This window comes from Hippocampus guttulatus, chromosome 1 (assembly GCF_054856545.1).
Source record: "Hippocampus guttulatus isolate MCC_2025c chromosome 1, RoL_Hgut_1.0, whole genome shotgun sequence".
NCBI lineage: Eukaryota > Metazoa > Chordata > Actinopteri > Syngnathiformes > Syngnathidae > Hippocampus > Hippocampus guttulatus.
Window position 1 is genome coordinate 15377117 of NC_141261.1, and position 16526 is coordinate 15393642.

Consider the following 16526-nt stretch of genomic DNA (forward strand, 5'->3'; position numbering starts at 1 on the left):
AAAATGCTGGAAGGTCCGGCGAAACGTGGCTTCGTCTGTCTCCCCATATCATTGGGGCCACGCAATGTTTCAGAGTTCATGCACTGAAACATCCACAAGATTCCACGGCGTTACGGAAAATCAAGGTTGTTGGTATCATCTTAGGGGGAAAAAAAGCATGCGTGTAAAAGCTGCTTTCGAAAAAAACAAAAAAACCCCAAAAAGCTCAGGAATCAATTTGAAATGTTTTTTTTTTTTTTATTGCTGTCCGTGCAAAACACAGCGTCATCACTTTGGGTGGTGCGCCGTTGTTCTCGCGAAGCCGAGCTCTGAGTGGCGGTCACAATGGAAACTGAGTGCACACAAAAGCGCTCATTGAGCACATGTGCACACAAAAAAAAAAACGCAATGTTGCGCTGACTCTCCAAATCTAAAAAGGTGTTCCACTGAAGAGAAACATCGGACAAAAACTGCCGCTTGGTGAGCGCTCCAATTGTGTTCTTCCAATAATTCCAGTGCTTACTTGCAATCGCTATGAAACACGAGACATGACATCATGACGGGACTCAACTCACCTCCACTCGAGTGTGTTTCCGGAGCGCTTGAAAACAACCGCCGCTGCATCCAAAGTACATGGGGCAAAAAATAATTCATACAACAACAGACCATAAAACAATCAATTCACAACAAAGACAGCAGAAAGCACAAAAACAGTCCAACTAAAAATCAAGTCTCATGCTGAGTCAAAAGCCAACGAATGAAAATGAGTTTCCCCCCCTGGGCCTCCGCTTAGTACTTGGTACCTCTCGCGGTGCCCGGTCCACAGCCCTGAGGCACCGGGCGGGGGCGGAGGAGCTCAGAGAGGTCAGCTAGGGCCAGGCCATTTCAAGATTGGAAAACAAATGAGAGGATCTTCAAGAGAACTCGAAAATGAGCCAGCGAAGGGAGGACAGATTAGGAATTGATGTGCTCCCTCTTACGAGTACCCGTCAAGAGGAGAGCAGCGGCATTTTGGACAGACTGGAGACACTTCATGGAGGATCGGCTGACTCCAAAGTGGATTTCAGTAATCCAGCCGAGAGGTGACGAAGGCATGAGTAAGTGTTTCAAAGTGCCCTTGAGAAAGGAGAGGCTCGACTTTAGCAAGCTGCCGTAGATGAAAGGGAGCCGGATTTGACAACGGCACCGATTTGCCTGTCCAGTTTCAAATCACTGTCCGGTTTCAGACCCAAGTTGGAGACTGATAAGGAGCCAGGAGGCCCAAGTAAGACATCAACACACAGCCATTAATGTCTAAACCGCTTATCCCCGTTGTCTCCATTTGCAGATAACGGCTGTGGCCGCCGTTGGCTGGAGTCCCAAAGCTTTTGAAATGGCTTTAGAACCTTTGCAGGCCGATCAGATTTCACTATTTTGTTTCTCATTTGATTCGAATGTCTTTGGCAAGATGGCTTTTCTTGATTCAGCAAATGCGGCGGTCGTCACTCGGACGAGGGAGTCGCTCAATGACTCTTCCACTCGGCGCCACAAGATTTCCCCCCCCCCCCCCTTTACTAAGTACTGTAAGCATGTCATTGAGAAACTTGAGACACCCCCTCCCCCTCACAGAGTTGCAACTTTTGAAACTAGATTCCGGTTGCTTAATATTATCATTGTCTTGATCCAAAACGGCTATCGGTGCTCAAATTGCTCCAAACAGAAATCATACAAGAGATGACTCGGCAGTTTCAACCAACGGGACACTTTAATAACACTTGACCCCATAAGTGCTTGTGTTTGGACGTGTAGAGGCATGTCATAGAAAAACAAGACATCTGTACAACATTAACAAACACGAGAGAGGGGGGCCAAAAAAATAGAAATTTGTCTTCTTTATATTTCCAGTAAATACGAGTAACAAGGTTCAGAAAAATAAATTCCCGCCTCTTTTTACGTCAATAAACTCCTCAGCAAATGGCGAAAGGCGGGGCCAGAGGGGATTTGATATGAATTGCGTCAACTTTGTACATAATTTCACCCCACCCTCCCGCACCGATACCACACTTATCACGATGCAGAGAAAACCGAAGGAGAGGACATACTCTGAAGCACCTTCACCCCTCACCGCCCTCCTCCGGGGAAACACCCACATAACGGCGGTAATAATGGCATCCAAACAGCCAATCCAGCAGAAGCTCCCCATGTGACGTCATGAGTATAAAAAAACATTCTTCCCGTTCTGCTGGTGAAAGGAAAAGTTCGTCCAAAACGTTCTGTAACGAATGGCTTAGTGTCGGCCGCGCCTATTCGGGAGGGGGGGGAAAAAAAACAGCAATCCCAACATCGCATCCCGTTGCGTCCCCGGCAACATCTTTAAGGCTTTTTTGTGTGCGTGCGTGTTCCTGTTCTCCTCAATAGACAAAATAAAGCAGCGGTTCTCTGCTAGAAAAATAGAACAGTCGAACGCAATGGCTTTGTGCTGCGTTCAGGAGACTGGGAAACGGCACCAAAGTCTCATCGACAGTTGGGGTTTTTCTTACCCACGAGTAAACTGCACTTGGCTCGAATTGGACATCTTTGGCAGCTTCATTTTTGTGACTAGGATGCGCCAGCTTTCAAAAAGGGGTGAGCACATTTTGGGGAGTTTTGATTTCTAGATTGAACAGCTGGGCCAGCTCAGATACCGCCCCCACCCCTCCCCCCCAAAAAAGTTGAACTAAAAGAGAAAGTAATTGATGTTGTTTTTCCACGGTATTATTTATAGTTAAGTTGATTATAGTTAACCAATTAATCACGCATGATTGTTTATTTTACTGATACTTTTGCATTGCAAGTAATGGTTTATTTTAGTAAAAGAACTGCTCCATTAAAAAAAATACATCAATTCAAATTATTCTGCCAATTATTTGATTAAAAATTATATTTCATTATTCAATGAGATAAATTTAAAAATATTGTAATTCGCAAATTTTTTTAAAGAAAATGGGGCTAAATTCATACAGCAAATATTGCAGGACTCTTTATAATATAAATGCTTGTTGGGTCTGATTAAAGAACGGAATAATGGCCAGACAGTGTGTAGGCCATGGGCCTCTTTGCCCACCCCTGATTTCGAGACTTTCCATCCTTTACATCCAATTGTCAAATGCAGAGGGGCCTCAGGGATCCATGCCCGGCCCGCTTAAGTTCATTCACTGACCCGTCTGAAAAACAGTCATTGTGTCATTCAGGGTCCAAAATGGTCCAGAGCTGTGTGTGTGTGTGTGCGTGTATATATATACAGTATATATGGAAACAACAGTCACTGTCGGGTTGCCATGGAGGACGTGCAAGCATCAAAATAAACAACCGTTTGGTGTTCTTCTGTCCGCTGTCATATGTTCAACGACACCACAGACATGTCAACCATCACGTTCAACCCCCTTGGGTTTGTTTGTGTGTTTTTTGTTGTTTGTTTTTGGTCATTGTGTGTCAAACGCTTGTCCAGTAAACAAAGATATCGCGGCTTTAAGAAGGTGCAGCGGCAACCATCATCCAGTGGGGGGCCGCTCAAAAAGCCCACGGATGGAATAAAGCTAAGAATATCCTGACGAGACCCAGGTGGCCCTCGAGGAATGCCTGCGGGCACCCCTGAAACAAAAAAATGTCTCTGAACAAGAAAGTGTGGCCATGTTCATCATCGTCATCACGATGTCCAATAAGACGTGGCCGGAAAAAACAAAACAAAACAAAACCTCACCCGAAACAGAACAATCAGAGCGAAGAAAGGAGCGTCAATTGTTGGTAAAGGATAACGTTAGCTAGCGAGGAATAAATAGGTACAAAAGAGAGCCTCTTCCTCATGAATCTTAATGAGAATACCAAGCTTGAGCTATCCAGGGGGGAAAAAAAAATCTTTTCCTCTTCTTCTTCGCAAACAGGAAAAATCTGACGGCTCTTCCTGTACGTCACGCCAACTGGAGCTCGTGTGCATCACTGATGACTGTGACGGCGCCATCTTGGCCTGTGGCCCAAAGAAAAGAGGAGCCTTCTGAGTGCAAACACAACGTTCAGGGCTTCTGGGGACCAGGGGACAGAACCACGGGGGTGGACAGACCATCCACACTCAGCGCCGGGATGTGGATCTGGTTACTGCCGTTTGTCGGGAACTGGAGGAGACACGAGATATTTACGGTCAACCTTGGCCGACTTGCGAATCGCCATTGGCAAACTCACCCTAGCTAGCGAAATGTACCGTATTTCACGGACAATCGGTCGCACTTAAAATCCTTGCGAGCAAACGGCGAGGGCGAGTTACCTGGAAGGAGAGCTTGGCGGGTGAGCGAGGCGCGATGGGACTGAGCGTACTCCAGAAGTGGATGGTGGATGGAAGCGGACTGGGAGTCAACAGGACTGGCGTCTGGAGGACAAACAAGTCAGCGGGTCGGCGTGGCGAGCGGCACTCGGGCCGAGGCGTTGCCTTACCAGAGCGTGCGAGGTGATGACAGTGGGCGTCAGCGTGTTGGTTGCCGAGCCGGGTGCCAGCAAACTGTTGACGGCGGCGGTCACCTGCCCGAGACAAAAAGAGGACGCGGTGTCGTGAGCGGGAGCGACGCCACCCAAAGCGATTCGGGCGTCGTCACCTTATCCTGGGAGAGGCCCGGCGGGAGGGAGGGCAGCTCCAAGCCTCTGGGCTTCTTCGGTTTGGGAGGAACCGCGTCCGGCGCCGAGCTCGATGACGTCGCCGCTGGCACGGACGAGCCTACAAAGCGGAATCTCAAATTCAGGGGGGGGCCGGTGACCGGCTCCACGCCCTTCGGCAGGGTCATCGAGGTTCATTGGGAGTTGGCCCGACCAGTCTACATGAGTGTGGTGGACTTGGAGAAGGCATTTGACCGTGTTCTGTGGTGGGGTGCTTTGGGACCAAGGGTAACCAAAACCCCCGCCAACCGATATGGGCTGTTCGGTCGCTGTTCGACCAATGTCAAAGTTTAGTCCACATTGTCAGCAGTAAGTGGGGTTCTTTTCCAGTGAGGGCCTTTGTCACCGATTCTGTTCAAAACCAGAGGTTGGAATGGGTCCCAGAAGCCACGATTCACTCCGGCTCTCGGTTTTGTGCTCACGAGTTTCGGTATGGTTCTGCATGCTGGCCGGGGAATGCCTCGGGAGGAAATGGTTGGAGGGACTAGGAGTCTGGACTTCCTTGCTTAAGCTCCTCCCACCATGCACTCGCCATGGAGAAGTAGAAGAAAACGGATGGATCTCATAAAACTACCTTTCAAAACAAGTGGCTGGTTTGATTTCATCTCCCTCAAAGCCAAAAACAGCAATCGTCAGGCAATAAGGAGGCATCTGTCGTTTGTTTTTAATAGCCGCTGAGCAGAACAAACCCCCCCCCCCCCAAAAAAAACCTTTCAGATGCAGCCAAGACTCTTTTGCCATGTCCACTAACAACCCGGGCTAAACTGAGTGTTCAAGTGTGTGATTTTTATGGCTCGCTACCTGTTTGTGCGTCCTTTCCTTCTCCCTCCGGTCTCCCCTCCCTTGGCTGGATGGGGTGAAGGGGGGCAGCTTCAATGATGGCGAGGGTCGTCTGGGGTTCACCTGAGCCCCCAATGAGCTGAGGAACCTGAGGAATGTGATGGCGCAAGAAGATATACAGTAATCCCTCGTTTATCGCGGTTAATGGGGACCAAAACCACTCGCGATAAATGAAAATCCGCGAAGTAGCGACCAATTAACATATACAGGTTAAAAAGAATAATAATTTAAGTCTGCAAAAAATCTGTAAACAGTCCGTGAGAAGCTGCAAAACAATAGTGAGTCACATAGAGCAACATATACAGTACTGTACTCCATGTACCTGTATCTGAAACCCCCTCCCCCTTTTTTTATGAATATGTTTGAAAAATCCTGTGATGCACCGAATCGGCGATAAACGAACGGCGAAATAGCGAGGGATCACAGTATTTGCGAAATATTTTGGTGTTTGCAGTGGCTGACAAAGCGGGTCAGTTGTTTCATATCATTTAAAATGAGACCAAAAAAAAAAAAATTCGGAAAGCCTCAGTAAAAAGCAGTGAAATAAAAACTGAAAGCTAAACAAATTCCAATTCCTTTTTAGGGGCGTTCCATGCCAAATCAGGAGCTACGGCCTGCCCGAATTTGGACCTTTTTGGCTGCCTTCCTTTGAAGCCTTCTCGTTCAGGGAACTGCTGGGTCAAGCTTCACAAAACAGGTAGGCAGGCAGAAAGGCAATTCAACAAAGAATCCAAACCAGCAATCATTTGGAAGATGCGTCTTTCAGGAACTGGACATCTTAACCTCTCATTTGACCCCCAAATTGACCTTGTGGCTCATGTGACCTTGGCAAAGATTCTCATAAAATGTCATCTCTCACGCGTTCTCTCAAACATTAAAGTCTCAGAGATGTCTAATGTTGAGCAGCAATAACACCCTCAGACTTTGGACAAATATTCAATGTCTACTCAACTTTCAGAACTCCCTCTGCGACCAGGCAAAGACCGCTCTTACCTCTTCTACCCGTTTCTCCTCCAGGCCCACCATCTCCAGCAGCTCCTCCTCCGACGGCAGGGTCTCTTCCTTGATGACGATGGGCGGCGGGGGCGGGCGTGCCAGGGGTGGGACTCCGGATGGAGGTTTGGACGTCTGCTGCTGCTGCGAGGGAGGCGGGTTGATGATGACCAAGACGGGCTGAGAGGGATTTGGCTGGGGAGGGAAGCCGGCGACGTTGGCCAATCCCCCGCTGTCATCCTGCGGTGGCGTCTGCGGGCTTACGGTGGCGTGCGGCGGCTGGACAGAACTAACGGAGCCCCCGACTGGAGCCAGCGGGAGGAGAGGGGTGAGGGAGGACGGGTCCCTGACACTGGTGAGGTAAATGTGGGGATGGTCGCTCAAGGGAGGATTCTGGGAGGCACACGAGGGCAAAATTGTCAGCGCATATTTGAATTCACGCCGGCACTTCTTTCAGTCCAGGTTTTTTGCACTCAGACCAAAGTACTGTCTCACATCAAAGTCTTGCTTTGGTGGCACCTTGGTGCAAAGAAACTATGTGGAAGTGAATTGAAGGGGCGACACGAAGTGCTTTACCGCCATCTTGTGGCATTTTGGTGCAACATGAGGAAGTGAGTTTGGGGATTTTCATGGGGCGCTTTGCCATCAGATTTGCAATTCTAAACTTGATCAGCAATTTGAATTTTTTTTTTTAAAGGCACATCAGCAGGTCTAGATACGAACCAGACGACGGGCATTCATCACACACTTGATGTTAGGAAACCGAATCGAGCTGTCTGGTAGAATAGCCTCAAACTTGGCAGAAATCCATCAAAATCTCAAGGTTCACTGGAAATGGTCAAAACCAAAACGTCAGACTTCCTTCCATGCTTCAGTTTAATTCCATTTAAATGGCAATCGAAAAATCTCTTTGGCAATTTTGACTTCCAGTGTCTTTTTGAACAAGGCTTCTTGAGATTTTTTTGTGCTCAGTGAAACTGTCTTTGAGAAATGATTATTATTATTAATTTTTATTTTTACTGACGACGTGCTTCCAATTTGGAGCCGCCGACCATCATCTCTTGGACAAGCTCGTCTCGGATGGAGCCTTGGAAACGGACCACGTAAGCCGAAAGGGCCCAATTCAAAGCAGAACAGCACACTTTTGTCTTGTCAGGGACGGCTTCTTGAGAGGACGCTGACCTGCGATTGAGCGGGGGCGTTGGCCGCCGTCTGGGGGCTGACAACAGGAGTGGGACACGGCGACGGATGCGCCACGATCACCTGGCGGGATGGATCGCCCGGCGCTGGCGCAGAGGCAACCTGGGAGAAAGAGGAGGAAGACCGTATTTAGGAGGGCGGCGTCACGGATTTCCTGCGCCGGTGTGCGTTCTACCTCTTTGGGCGCACGGTCCAGCTTAGGGACGGGCTCCAGCAGCAGTTCGGCTTTGACGGGGCGAGAGTTGGGCGCGGCCTGCAGCGACTGGATGGTGAACGTGGAGTAGAGGCCCGACTTCATGTAGTCGTTTCGAGAGCTCTTGTGCGAGTTGCCGGGCGACGACTTCTGACGATCAACGCGCGAATCATTCGAGCTTCTGATGCGTCCAATGGGGTCGGCCGGTCTCAACCCACCTGTGCAACGTTCTTGGACGGGCAGCTTTTCGATTGGCTGTTGGCGTCCGGGATGTCCCGTCTTTGGCCCTCTTCGGGGTTGTGCATCCCCTCGGGCAGGGACGGGTCAGGCTGGCTCACAAAGCGATACACAAACTTCTGTCCGCTCACCTTCTTGATGATGTTCTGGAAAAACACGCGCACATATTCTCCAATGGGTATTCATTTCATTTTATTTCGTGGCTCTCATGAAGGCGATTCTACCTTACACACAAAATAGACAAGCAAAGAAACAATCCACACGCATGCACAATTAACTCAGCCATTTTCACTGGAGCAACCCCCTCAATCCCAGCGTTTTACTGGATTTCGACTGATCTTGCAAGGCCCACAGAATATTTGGTTCTAATGCGTAATAAACATGGAGCCTACCAAAACACAGTTCGGACTCTCTTCTTTCAGCAGAAAAACATTTTTTGTTTCTATCTTTTTCCATTCTTCAGCAATCGGCATTACAAAATGGCTACGTTTCATGAAAATGGCGATTCCTAGGCAAAAAAAAAAACGGAGAAAAAGAGCTTTTTGTAAAAGCATGCATTTCAAGCACGTGAGGCACCACTGCCACCTACTGGTCGCTTTTTGACACGATTTACAAAGCAAACGGCTTCTTCTCATTCACAGCTTGCATCAGACCCTCCTCCTCCTCTCTAGGACGCAAAAAAATAAAATAAAAAAGACTTTGACGTACAAGTACGTCCTTGGTAGGCGGGGCCTAATTTTAAAAAGACGTACAAGTACGTCTTGTGGAATGAAAGAGTTAAATATCCTCCAAAGTGAACGGGGCACCTAACCTACACCGAGTTCCAAAATCTGTGATTGTTGCTGTATGACTTTGATGAGCGCTCCACTTGGCTCGCTGATGTTATGCGGACACGCTGTTCACATAGAGGACGAAACTGAGGATGGGATGCCGGCTTTAAAGGGGAAGGGCGGCCGTGAAAGAGGACGCGAAAGGCACGGCCACCGCTAGGTGGCTATAATGCCGGTACATGAGTTGGGCAAAACAACTTCGGACACCGGAAAATGGCACCGGTGAAGAGACCAATTCGAGCAATGGTCTCACGGTCAAAGAACAGCCGGGAAAAGCGTTTCCACAGTCACCATTTGACTTGCAGAAGAAATGAAAAGCAAACATTTGCTAGGAGGTCCATCTTACCACCGGTAATACCTTGTCATAGTAGTATCTGAGCGCGCGGCTGAGTTTGTCGTAGTTCATGTTGTGTTTGTTCTTGCGCAGGCCCCACAGGCGAGCCACTTCTTCGGCGTCGAGTAGCTTGAACTCGCCGTCCTCGCCGGTCCACGAGATCAAGTGACGCTGGCGCTGGTCGTCCAGCAGGTGGAGCAAGAACTGCCAGAGTGTGATCGACGGGTCCATGGCTGACATGGCACAAATCCAACAGGGATGCTCACCGGATCGCTCGATGATTCGTCACCGTCAAACAACCACACCGCGATGACACATGCGGACACCGCGCCTCCTCGCGCATGCAAATGAGCATCATCGCCTCTGGCTGAGTGGTTATGCAACATACGCGTCAATCATCTTGGAAATGGTCGCCGTGGCGACCGGCCACCACAGAGCCACCGAGTCGAGATAGGGGGTGCCCAACCTTTTTTTTTTTTTTTGACCGAAGATCTACTTTTCAAACAAGCGACCTGCTGCAATCGACCCATTGCCGCCCGTGCACGCACACACGCCATGAGGAGTAACGGCCCCGAACGTAAACAAAACAGCGAAACAAAGTAGATGGATGAGTTTGTGAAAAGGAAATCACTGCCCACCGAAGTGGAGACCTGACGCAGGAGGCGCGGGATGCACGTTTGCAGCGTCTCAAGCGTAGCAACAATCGTACGTAGGTGTACCGTTTGAAAATGCTTCTGGTGGCGCTCTGGATTGCCAATCTTTGCCAATGCCATTGTGGAACTGTGCATGAGACAAACTTTGAATCAGAATAATAATTCTTTAAAAATGGCAGCAGCTCTGATGGCAAGCTGCAATTGCAGACCGCTGACCGCAAACAACTTTTAGTGATGCGGATCGCGTGCCACTGTCTGCCGTTTCATTTTATTTTTAAAATACTTGATAATAATTAATAATCTGACAACGAGAATATTTAACATATCTTGGTCAAATGATTCCTTCTGGAATGATCCAACGTGCAAAAAAAAAAAATGTCTCTAGCACAGTAAAATGATGATTTAAATGGACAAAACAAAAAAACATTGACTGATAAATATTTTTTTAAAAAGCCAAAACGTGTTGATTTCAGTAAGAATGTAAGGAATGTGTACTGGCACTTCCAGGCCATTGTCAGTGAACTCCAGGTGGCTCAACAGTCACGGAACGGCCCTGGGCATCAGGCCACCGCTGATGTCGAACGCTGGTACTGCCTCATAATAGTCGTTGGAATGTGACAACGGCTTGTCACACTTGTGCTCTGTGGTAGTGACTTGTTTTAGTATGAGATGAAATGTCGTGAATGTGACACTTATCATCATAGTCTTCGCAGCATTCCCTCGTGTAGTTAAGGGACGATTAAAATAGTTTTGTTTTTTGTTTTTTATAGGCCAATGCAGCAAAAAAATTCCAATGACCAATTAATTGGCCAATTAAACCAGATCATTCATAAAATAAAAATTTCAGGTTCCTTAACAACAACAACAACAAAGATATAAACGACAATCAGAACATTCTCCATCTCCACTTAATGCACAAGATTTTGCCGTAAATGCATAATCATGCGCAGGAGCTAAATGTTGTAAATGTTGGCAGTGTTTGCGCACAGTCACACCAGAGTCACGTCATCTCAGGAAAGATGCGTATGAGATTGAATCGGGTCGGGAGTTCCATCTACCATAGGATAAACACATTCTGAGTGACTCCGATATTTACTGTTTTCATTGGCAAAGTGCGGATGATATCATCCCTCGGAGTAACACTGCACGCTAGTACCTTGTCGTACTATGTTATGCAGTCCTGGTGGCATAAATGGGCAGCAGCGGTCGCCACGGCAACAACCAGGAAAAGATGGAAGTTGGGAGTTTTCTTGCTTTGAAAGAATATTGACACCCCATATTGCCTTGTCAAGACAGACACACACACACACGCACTCCCAGACACAATGATCGAGTGCACCACAGTTCGTTTCCCAAAGAAATACAAGTGGAACGTGTTGCGCTCTCGCAGTCACACGCAAAGCGCAGGCAGACGGACACACAGGCCTTACCGTTGATGAGCGGGTTTGAATCCATCTTGATCACATTGCTCTGGGTTATCGTTGTTCACGCGTGCAAGCAGCCGTCTCGCAGCTCCTCCATGTTGTTTGGTGTTGCTGCCCTCCTTTCCCCACCGCCCCCCACCCCCTCTCTACTCTCACTATTTGTTTGCTCAAGTGTGTGTGTCTGTGTGTGCGTACGCGTGTCCGTGTTTGCGGCTGTCAGAGCGGCAGCTTGTCGTCGGACTTGCGGCTGTTATGTAACCGCTCCGAGGCGCCGCTGCCGGGATCCGCAGCGCCCATGCTAACAACACCCAAACCCCAAAAATGTATATAGAACTTGGAAAAAAAGAAAAAGGAAAACAAAAGAGGCTCGACAAACGACGACTATACCCACCCAAATAAAATAAAACGGCGCGTATACGCGCTTATCAGTCTACCTAATTGACGTTAAAGCGTTGTGTCAATCCACTGTAGCATGTTTATGTGTGGTCGAGTTGCTTTCTTCGGCGTGTTGCGAACGAGGGGCTATGCTATGCTAAGCTAGGCTAAAGTAGCCAGACTTCCAAATCTCACCCTCCCCGGTGGATCTCGTTGTTGCTCTTCAAATGTGAGCTACGTATTTGTGAAGGCTACGGGCAAGCAAAATGTAATTTCCCTGGAGTGGAGTGTATTTTGTATGTCAGCCAATCGTGCTAAAAACTAGCTCGTTAGCCTTAGCTCCGGTGACAGCTCTCCATGTCCCCAGCCTCTCGCGTGTACGTCAGCCCGCCGACGCCGATTCACTGCGGGGGCTGCGGCCGCCAAGTTCGCCCCCGAAAACCAGCAAAACTTTCCTCCGAACTCGGCCCGCGCTGCTCCCGACTGAAACTCAAGACAATAAACGAAAATTTGAACGCTGATTTGTTTTTGTTTTTTCCCCTCTTCCGGTTCGGGCAAACGCCTCCTCCTGAATACTGTACTGTTTACCTGTGTCAAGATACGTGGCTTAAAACGTTCGGTTTTCCGCCTTTTACTTTCACAGTAAAAGTTATGTTGGCGTGACAGCGCTTTCAAGGTTTTGATAACGTGCTGCTCTGAGCAATCTCCCCTCAGATTTTTTACTCCGGTGTCGAATAAAGAAAAATCAAAGCGTGCAATAGCCGCTTTGACATACTACACGATGACACAAGTAGATTTTGGGTGGCCAGCCGCCCTGTATCACATTAGAATATATTAGCAGGGGAATTACATCTCCACATTCAAAACCAAAACAAGAGCCACCTGCACTAAGGTGACCTTGGCACGTAGCAGAAAGCATGTCTCAAAATCAAGACATGTTTTATCAAGCCACCGAAGCAAGATGGTGAACTTTATGTTCCTGGTAAACAGGAACTCGTATTCTTATCTCGTATTTCTTGATATTGTACACTACAACTTGTGCAAAAGAAAATAAAACATGTCCTTGACATCACCCAGGTTCCAGGTTATTTTGGGAAAATTTTGAGTTTTTGTCCATTTATTTACATTTTGAGAAATTACATGAAAATAATCCAACTTGTGAAATGCCACACAGGGTGTGACAATTGTTTCTCCAGTCGTTGACTTAATTCAGCCACATGTCGCCGTATCAATGGTCCACGTTTGGATATGAAAACAACACCTTATTCATCAAGTTGCCCTCAACCCCTCCGGGTGTGGGCGTAGCATCTCTTGCTTGCACATGTCCATTTGACAATCCACCAAATCTGGTCACTCCAGAAGAACAACCATGAAATGTTCAGGTTGATCCTCCTCGTCGTGTGCGACTGGACATTGTCTCTCCTCATGAGGGGTTCTAAGGAGGTACAAATCTAGAAGATTTCTCTCCTGCTGCGTTCTGGAAGCTCGGTCAGACCCTGAAGTTCTCGCAGACCCTGAAAGACAACAGGAGAGTCATCGAAGGTCAAAAGTGGTCGATGGACTTCAACCCTGAGAGTTCCCTACAATTTTAATGCTGTGGACTGAGAACCCGTGAGAATGTGATTAGAGAATCTAATCACTTCTAAGCTGTTAACTGTCAGGGTAATTTTGTAACATTAGTTTGAAATTATATTTGAAAGTGTTTTGGGGTCATATTTGGGGTTTCAACTCCCGGCATTAAAATAGGCAATTATAAACTTGGGGCTTCATCATACATTTTCAGTGAGAGACAGGTCTGGAATGCCGGCAGGCCAGTCTGGGGCCCGCACTCTTCTACTACGAAGCCACATTATTGTAACACGCGCAGAATGTGGTTTGGCATTGTCTTGCTGACATAAGCAGGGGCATCCATGAAAAAGATGGCAGCCTTGGTTTCGCCAAAACCTCTCTGGACCTTGTAGCATCAATGCTGCCTTTGCAAATCATTGAATTCTGTTAAATCAGCCCATGTTGTACTGCTGATTCCTTAAAATTAAAAAAAGGAATTTGGTAGAAGCAAAAAAACCCCAGAAAAAAACATTCTATATATTTTTTAAAAGAGTAATCTTTCATTCGGTGTGTTTACAGGAAAAAAAAATCATAATACTAAATTCTCTATGATCCTTCAGTCAGGATGTTCTAAATTGGCGGGCACTCGGGTTCCCTTTTTTTTTTAATGGCTTGCACTGAAAGAGTTAAATATTTATCTTAATAAAAGTAACCGACAGAGTAGATCAAACTCCCGTGCTGCAAGCAAAACCGTCTTCGAAAAAAAAAAAAATGGCATCAAGCTCTACCATGCTCTGCATGAACAAGTCGCTAAACATAACAAGCTTGACTTGATTTTATGAAAGTGATTGTGTTTCTGTGTGTGCCATGAGGAAAATTAAACTGACCTGAAGCACCAGGCGGATGTTTGCTTTAATTTTGGCACAGTCTTTAGTCAGCTGATCTGTGAAACTAACACACACATACACACCCAAGCAAAATTAGAATGGGCAGCGTCTTATAGAGGGTGGGGGTGGGTCAAAAATGGACAACGCTTGTAAAATGTTGAAAGTCAAACTAGATTTTTGTCAGCTATATTATCTGTCTCTTGTTTCCTGTTAAGTCGTGTGAGTCTTCACTGACGCTGTTAGTTGACTCGTCTTTTTGTCGATGAAGTGAAGAGCTTCAGCATGGTCCATTTCCACGAAGAAGCCAAAGCCCACTAACACAAAGATCCTGGATGAGTCCTCTCTGTGGAGATGGGGACAAGCGTGCATTGCGTGTCTTGAAAGGCGCTTATAAATTAAATGTATTATTATTATTTATGTACACACATTCCCATTCATATATAGATGCATATATATTATATACAGTATATATATATTTTTTATATATAAACACACGTGTATATACGTGTATAGATATATATGTGTGTATATATAGATACACACACACACACATATCTTTTAAGAAAGCTGTTGATTAGCACTGTGCTTATGTACGGGTATAAAGATATGTCTCACTAAATTCAGCATTATTATTTAGTACGTGGGAAAAATGTATGCGCTTACACTTCGGCCTGAACGTAGAAGTTACAGCCCAGGTCAACATCGGTCTTGAGTCGATTAGAATCGGTCTCCTGTATATAAATACACATAAAACACCACAGTGTCCTGTATCTGACCGAGAATGTTTTTGTGTGTGTGTGTGTGTGTGTGTGTGTGCGTAAATGTGCGTATGCATGGACCTGCAGAGCCTGCAACGTGTTCTTCAGCTGCAGGTAATGAGAGATCTGCTCATAAACAGCATCTCGTTGCTCCGTCACTTTCCTGAAAATGACACACAGTGAGTGTGGAAACGTAGGGTGCGAACCATTAATCGGTCAGCCTATTTGATCGGCAGTTATTAGCTCATGTATTCTTTTTTTCTTTTTATTTACACATTAACACAATACCTCAGACAAAGATGAGGTCATTTAAATATCCCCTGCATCCTAAAATAATCAGTTAAAAAAAAGAATGGCAAATTAATTTTTTTCAGATTTTTCTCTCTGTTGCAAAGTTAAATTAATACTTTCAGGTAACAGTCAACACAGGTTGTGACATTAAGACGGGTGCCAAATAGGGATGGAAGGATAACGGCAATATCACGACATTAAAACTGATACAACGTCATCATCGTCATGTCACGATTATAAAAGCGCAGCATCTCTTCAATAGGCCAGTTCATTTTATTATTCGTGAGCCTTTTTTTTAACAGTGCCAATTTCTCCGCAATGTCGTGATAATGTTGTAGAGTGACGTTTGGATATTGTCACATTCCTAGTTTCAAACGCATTTGTGTCACAGGCCACATTTAGTTTCATTTTCCCTCCAAAGGCCATAAGGCCTATAAAACCATAAATGTTTGATTTGCCAAGTCATATAATTATATACACACAACGAAGTGATGGATTAGTATTGAAGTCTGAAGTCAAGAAATAGTTCAAGTCATATGTTTAAGTCGCTGAAAAAAAAAGTTTGCGAACAAACAAAAAAATGCCTGCAATATATCAACATTGCTATTTACGATGGATGACAATTAAAGTTTTGGTACAGATTTTAGCAATAATCGTGTAACTCTACCAATGATTTGAATTAAAGTCCCATATTAATTGATGTGGCGACTCCCAGCTGGCTACTTGGGCTCTGAGTTTGACATCCTTATCAGTATGTCGGCCGGTGAATTGAGGGCTTACTCACTGCACAAGGAAGATCCACAACCAAAACAAGCAAATTTCACCCTTGCAAGAAATATTCGGTACAAATGTCTACAAATCCAGGGAAATTGTTTTAATTGCGATGAAAAATGCCTGTCGCGTTTGAAGGGACGGTACACCTAAATGCCACCGCGCCAACGTTTGGATAAGAATACGAAGCGAACGGTCTTCGCCAGGAACACATTATGCAGACTTTGCATCAACGTATTTATGAAGGCCCCAAGGAAACGTGTTGCTGTCAAATTCAGTTACTCTCTTGCAAAGATGCAACGTGCAGAAAATCATGCGTAGTTCTGCTTCGATCGTAAAACTAGAAAAAAAAAGCGCCGGTTATGAGAAGTGATCCGTCTCTTACTGTAAATCTTTCTTCAGTACGTCGTCAATAAACCGTTCATACTGCAGCACCTTCGAATCCACTGTACCATGAGAATCTGTGTTAGTTTTGTGTGTAGCAGGAGGTACCATCGCCGTTTGCTTGTTTTCTCTAGCTGACATTAGGGCGCAAAAATGTGACATCACGGAGC

The 16526-nt window shown here is 46.3% G+C and overlaps 2 protein-coding genes across 4 annotated transcripts; both read right to left on the reverse strand.

The window, feature by feature from the left end:
- Nucleotides 1-1704: 1704 nt before the first annotated feature.
- elk1 (ETS transcription factor ELK1) lies at nt 1705-12315 on the reverse strand. 3 transcript variants are annotated; one of them, XM_086113362.1, is made up of 11 exons: nt 11349-12315; nt 9290-9498; nt 8083-8247; nt 7847-8014; nt 7654-7773; nt 6472-6864; nt 5440-5566; nt 4581-4699; nt 4423-4506; nt 4256-4357; nt 1705-4106 (listed from the first exon to the last, which is right to left on the reverse strand). In XM_086113362.1, exons 1-11 carry the CDS (start codon nt 11371-11373, stop codon nt 4008-4010), a joined length of 1611 nt encoding a protein of 536 aa, XP_085969488.1. In that variant the 5' UTR covers nt 11374-12315; the 3' UTR covers nt 1705-4007. The 3 variants fall into 3 exon arrangements, with proteins under 3 accessions (XP_085969488.1, XP_085969497.1, XP_085969506.1); XM_086113371.1 differs by having other exon boundaries at nt 7847-8011; nt 11349-12314; XM_086113380.1 differs by lacking the exon at nt 9290-9498.
- A 501-nt stretch (nt 12316-12816) lies between these two features.
- uxt (ubiquitously-expressed, prefoldin-like chaperone) lies at nt 12817-16526 on the reverse strand. Its single transcript, XM_086113418.1, has 6 exons — nt 16358-16526; nt 14992-15073; nt 14816-14883; nt 14388-14495; nt 14153-14216; nt 12817-13231 (listed from the first exon to the last, which is right to left on the reverse strand). The coding sequence occupies exons 1-6, from the start codon at nt 16516-16518 to the stop codon at nt 13169-13171; spliced, it is 546 nt and encodes a 181-aa protein (XP_085969544.1). The 5' UTR covers nt 16519-16526; the 3' UTR covers nt 12817-13168.

What these genes read in the sequence shown, in the direction of transcription:
- elk1 (XM_086113362.1), bottom strand. Translation starts at nt 11,373, where the DNA reads ATGGATTCAAACCCGCTCATCAACG. An exon ending in TTCAAACCCGCTCATCAACG is followed by an intron (nt 9,499 to 11,348) that starts GTAAGGCCTGTG and finishes GTGCCATGTCAG; the next exon opens with CCATGGACCCGTCGATCACA. An exon ending in TCAGATACTACTATGACAAG is followed by an intron (nt 8,248 to 9,289) that starts GTATTACCGGTG and finishes GTGTTTTTCCAG; the next exon opens with AACATCATCAAGAAGGTGAG.
- uxt (XM_086113418.1), bottom strand. Translation starts at nt 16,518, where the DNA reads ATGTCACATTTTTGCGCCCTAATGTCAGCTAGAGAAAACAAGCAAACG. An exon ending in GTACTGAAGAAAGATTTACA is followed by an intron (nt 15,074 to 16,357) that starts GTAAGAGACGGA and finishes TGTCATTTTCAG; the next exon opens with GAAAGTGACGGAGCAACGAG. An exon ending in ACACGTTGCAGGCTCTGCAG is followed by an intron (nt 14,884 to 14,991) that starts GTCCATGCATAC and finishes ATTTATATACAG; the next exon opens with GAGACCGATTCTAATCGACT.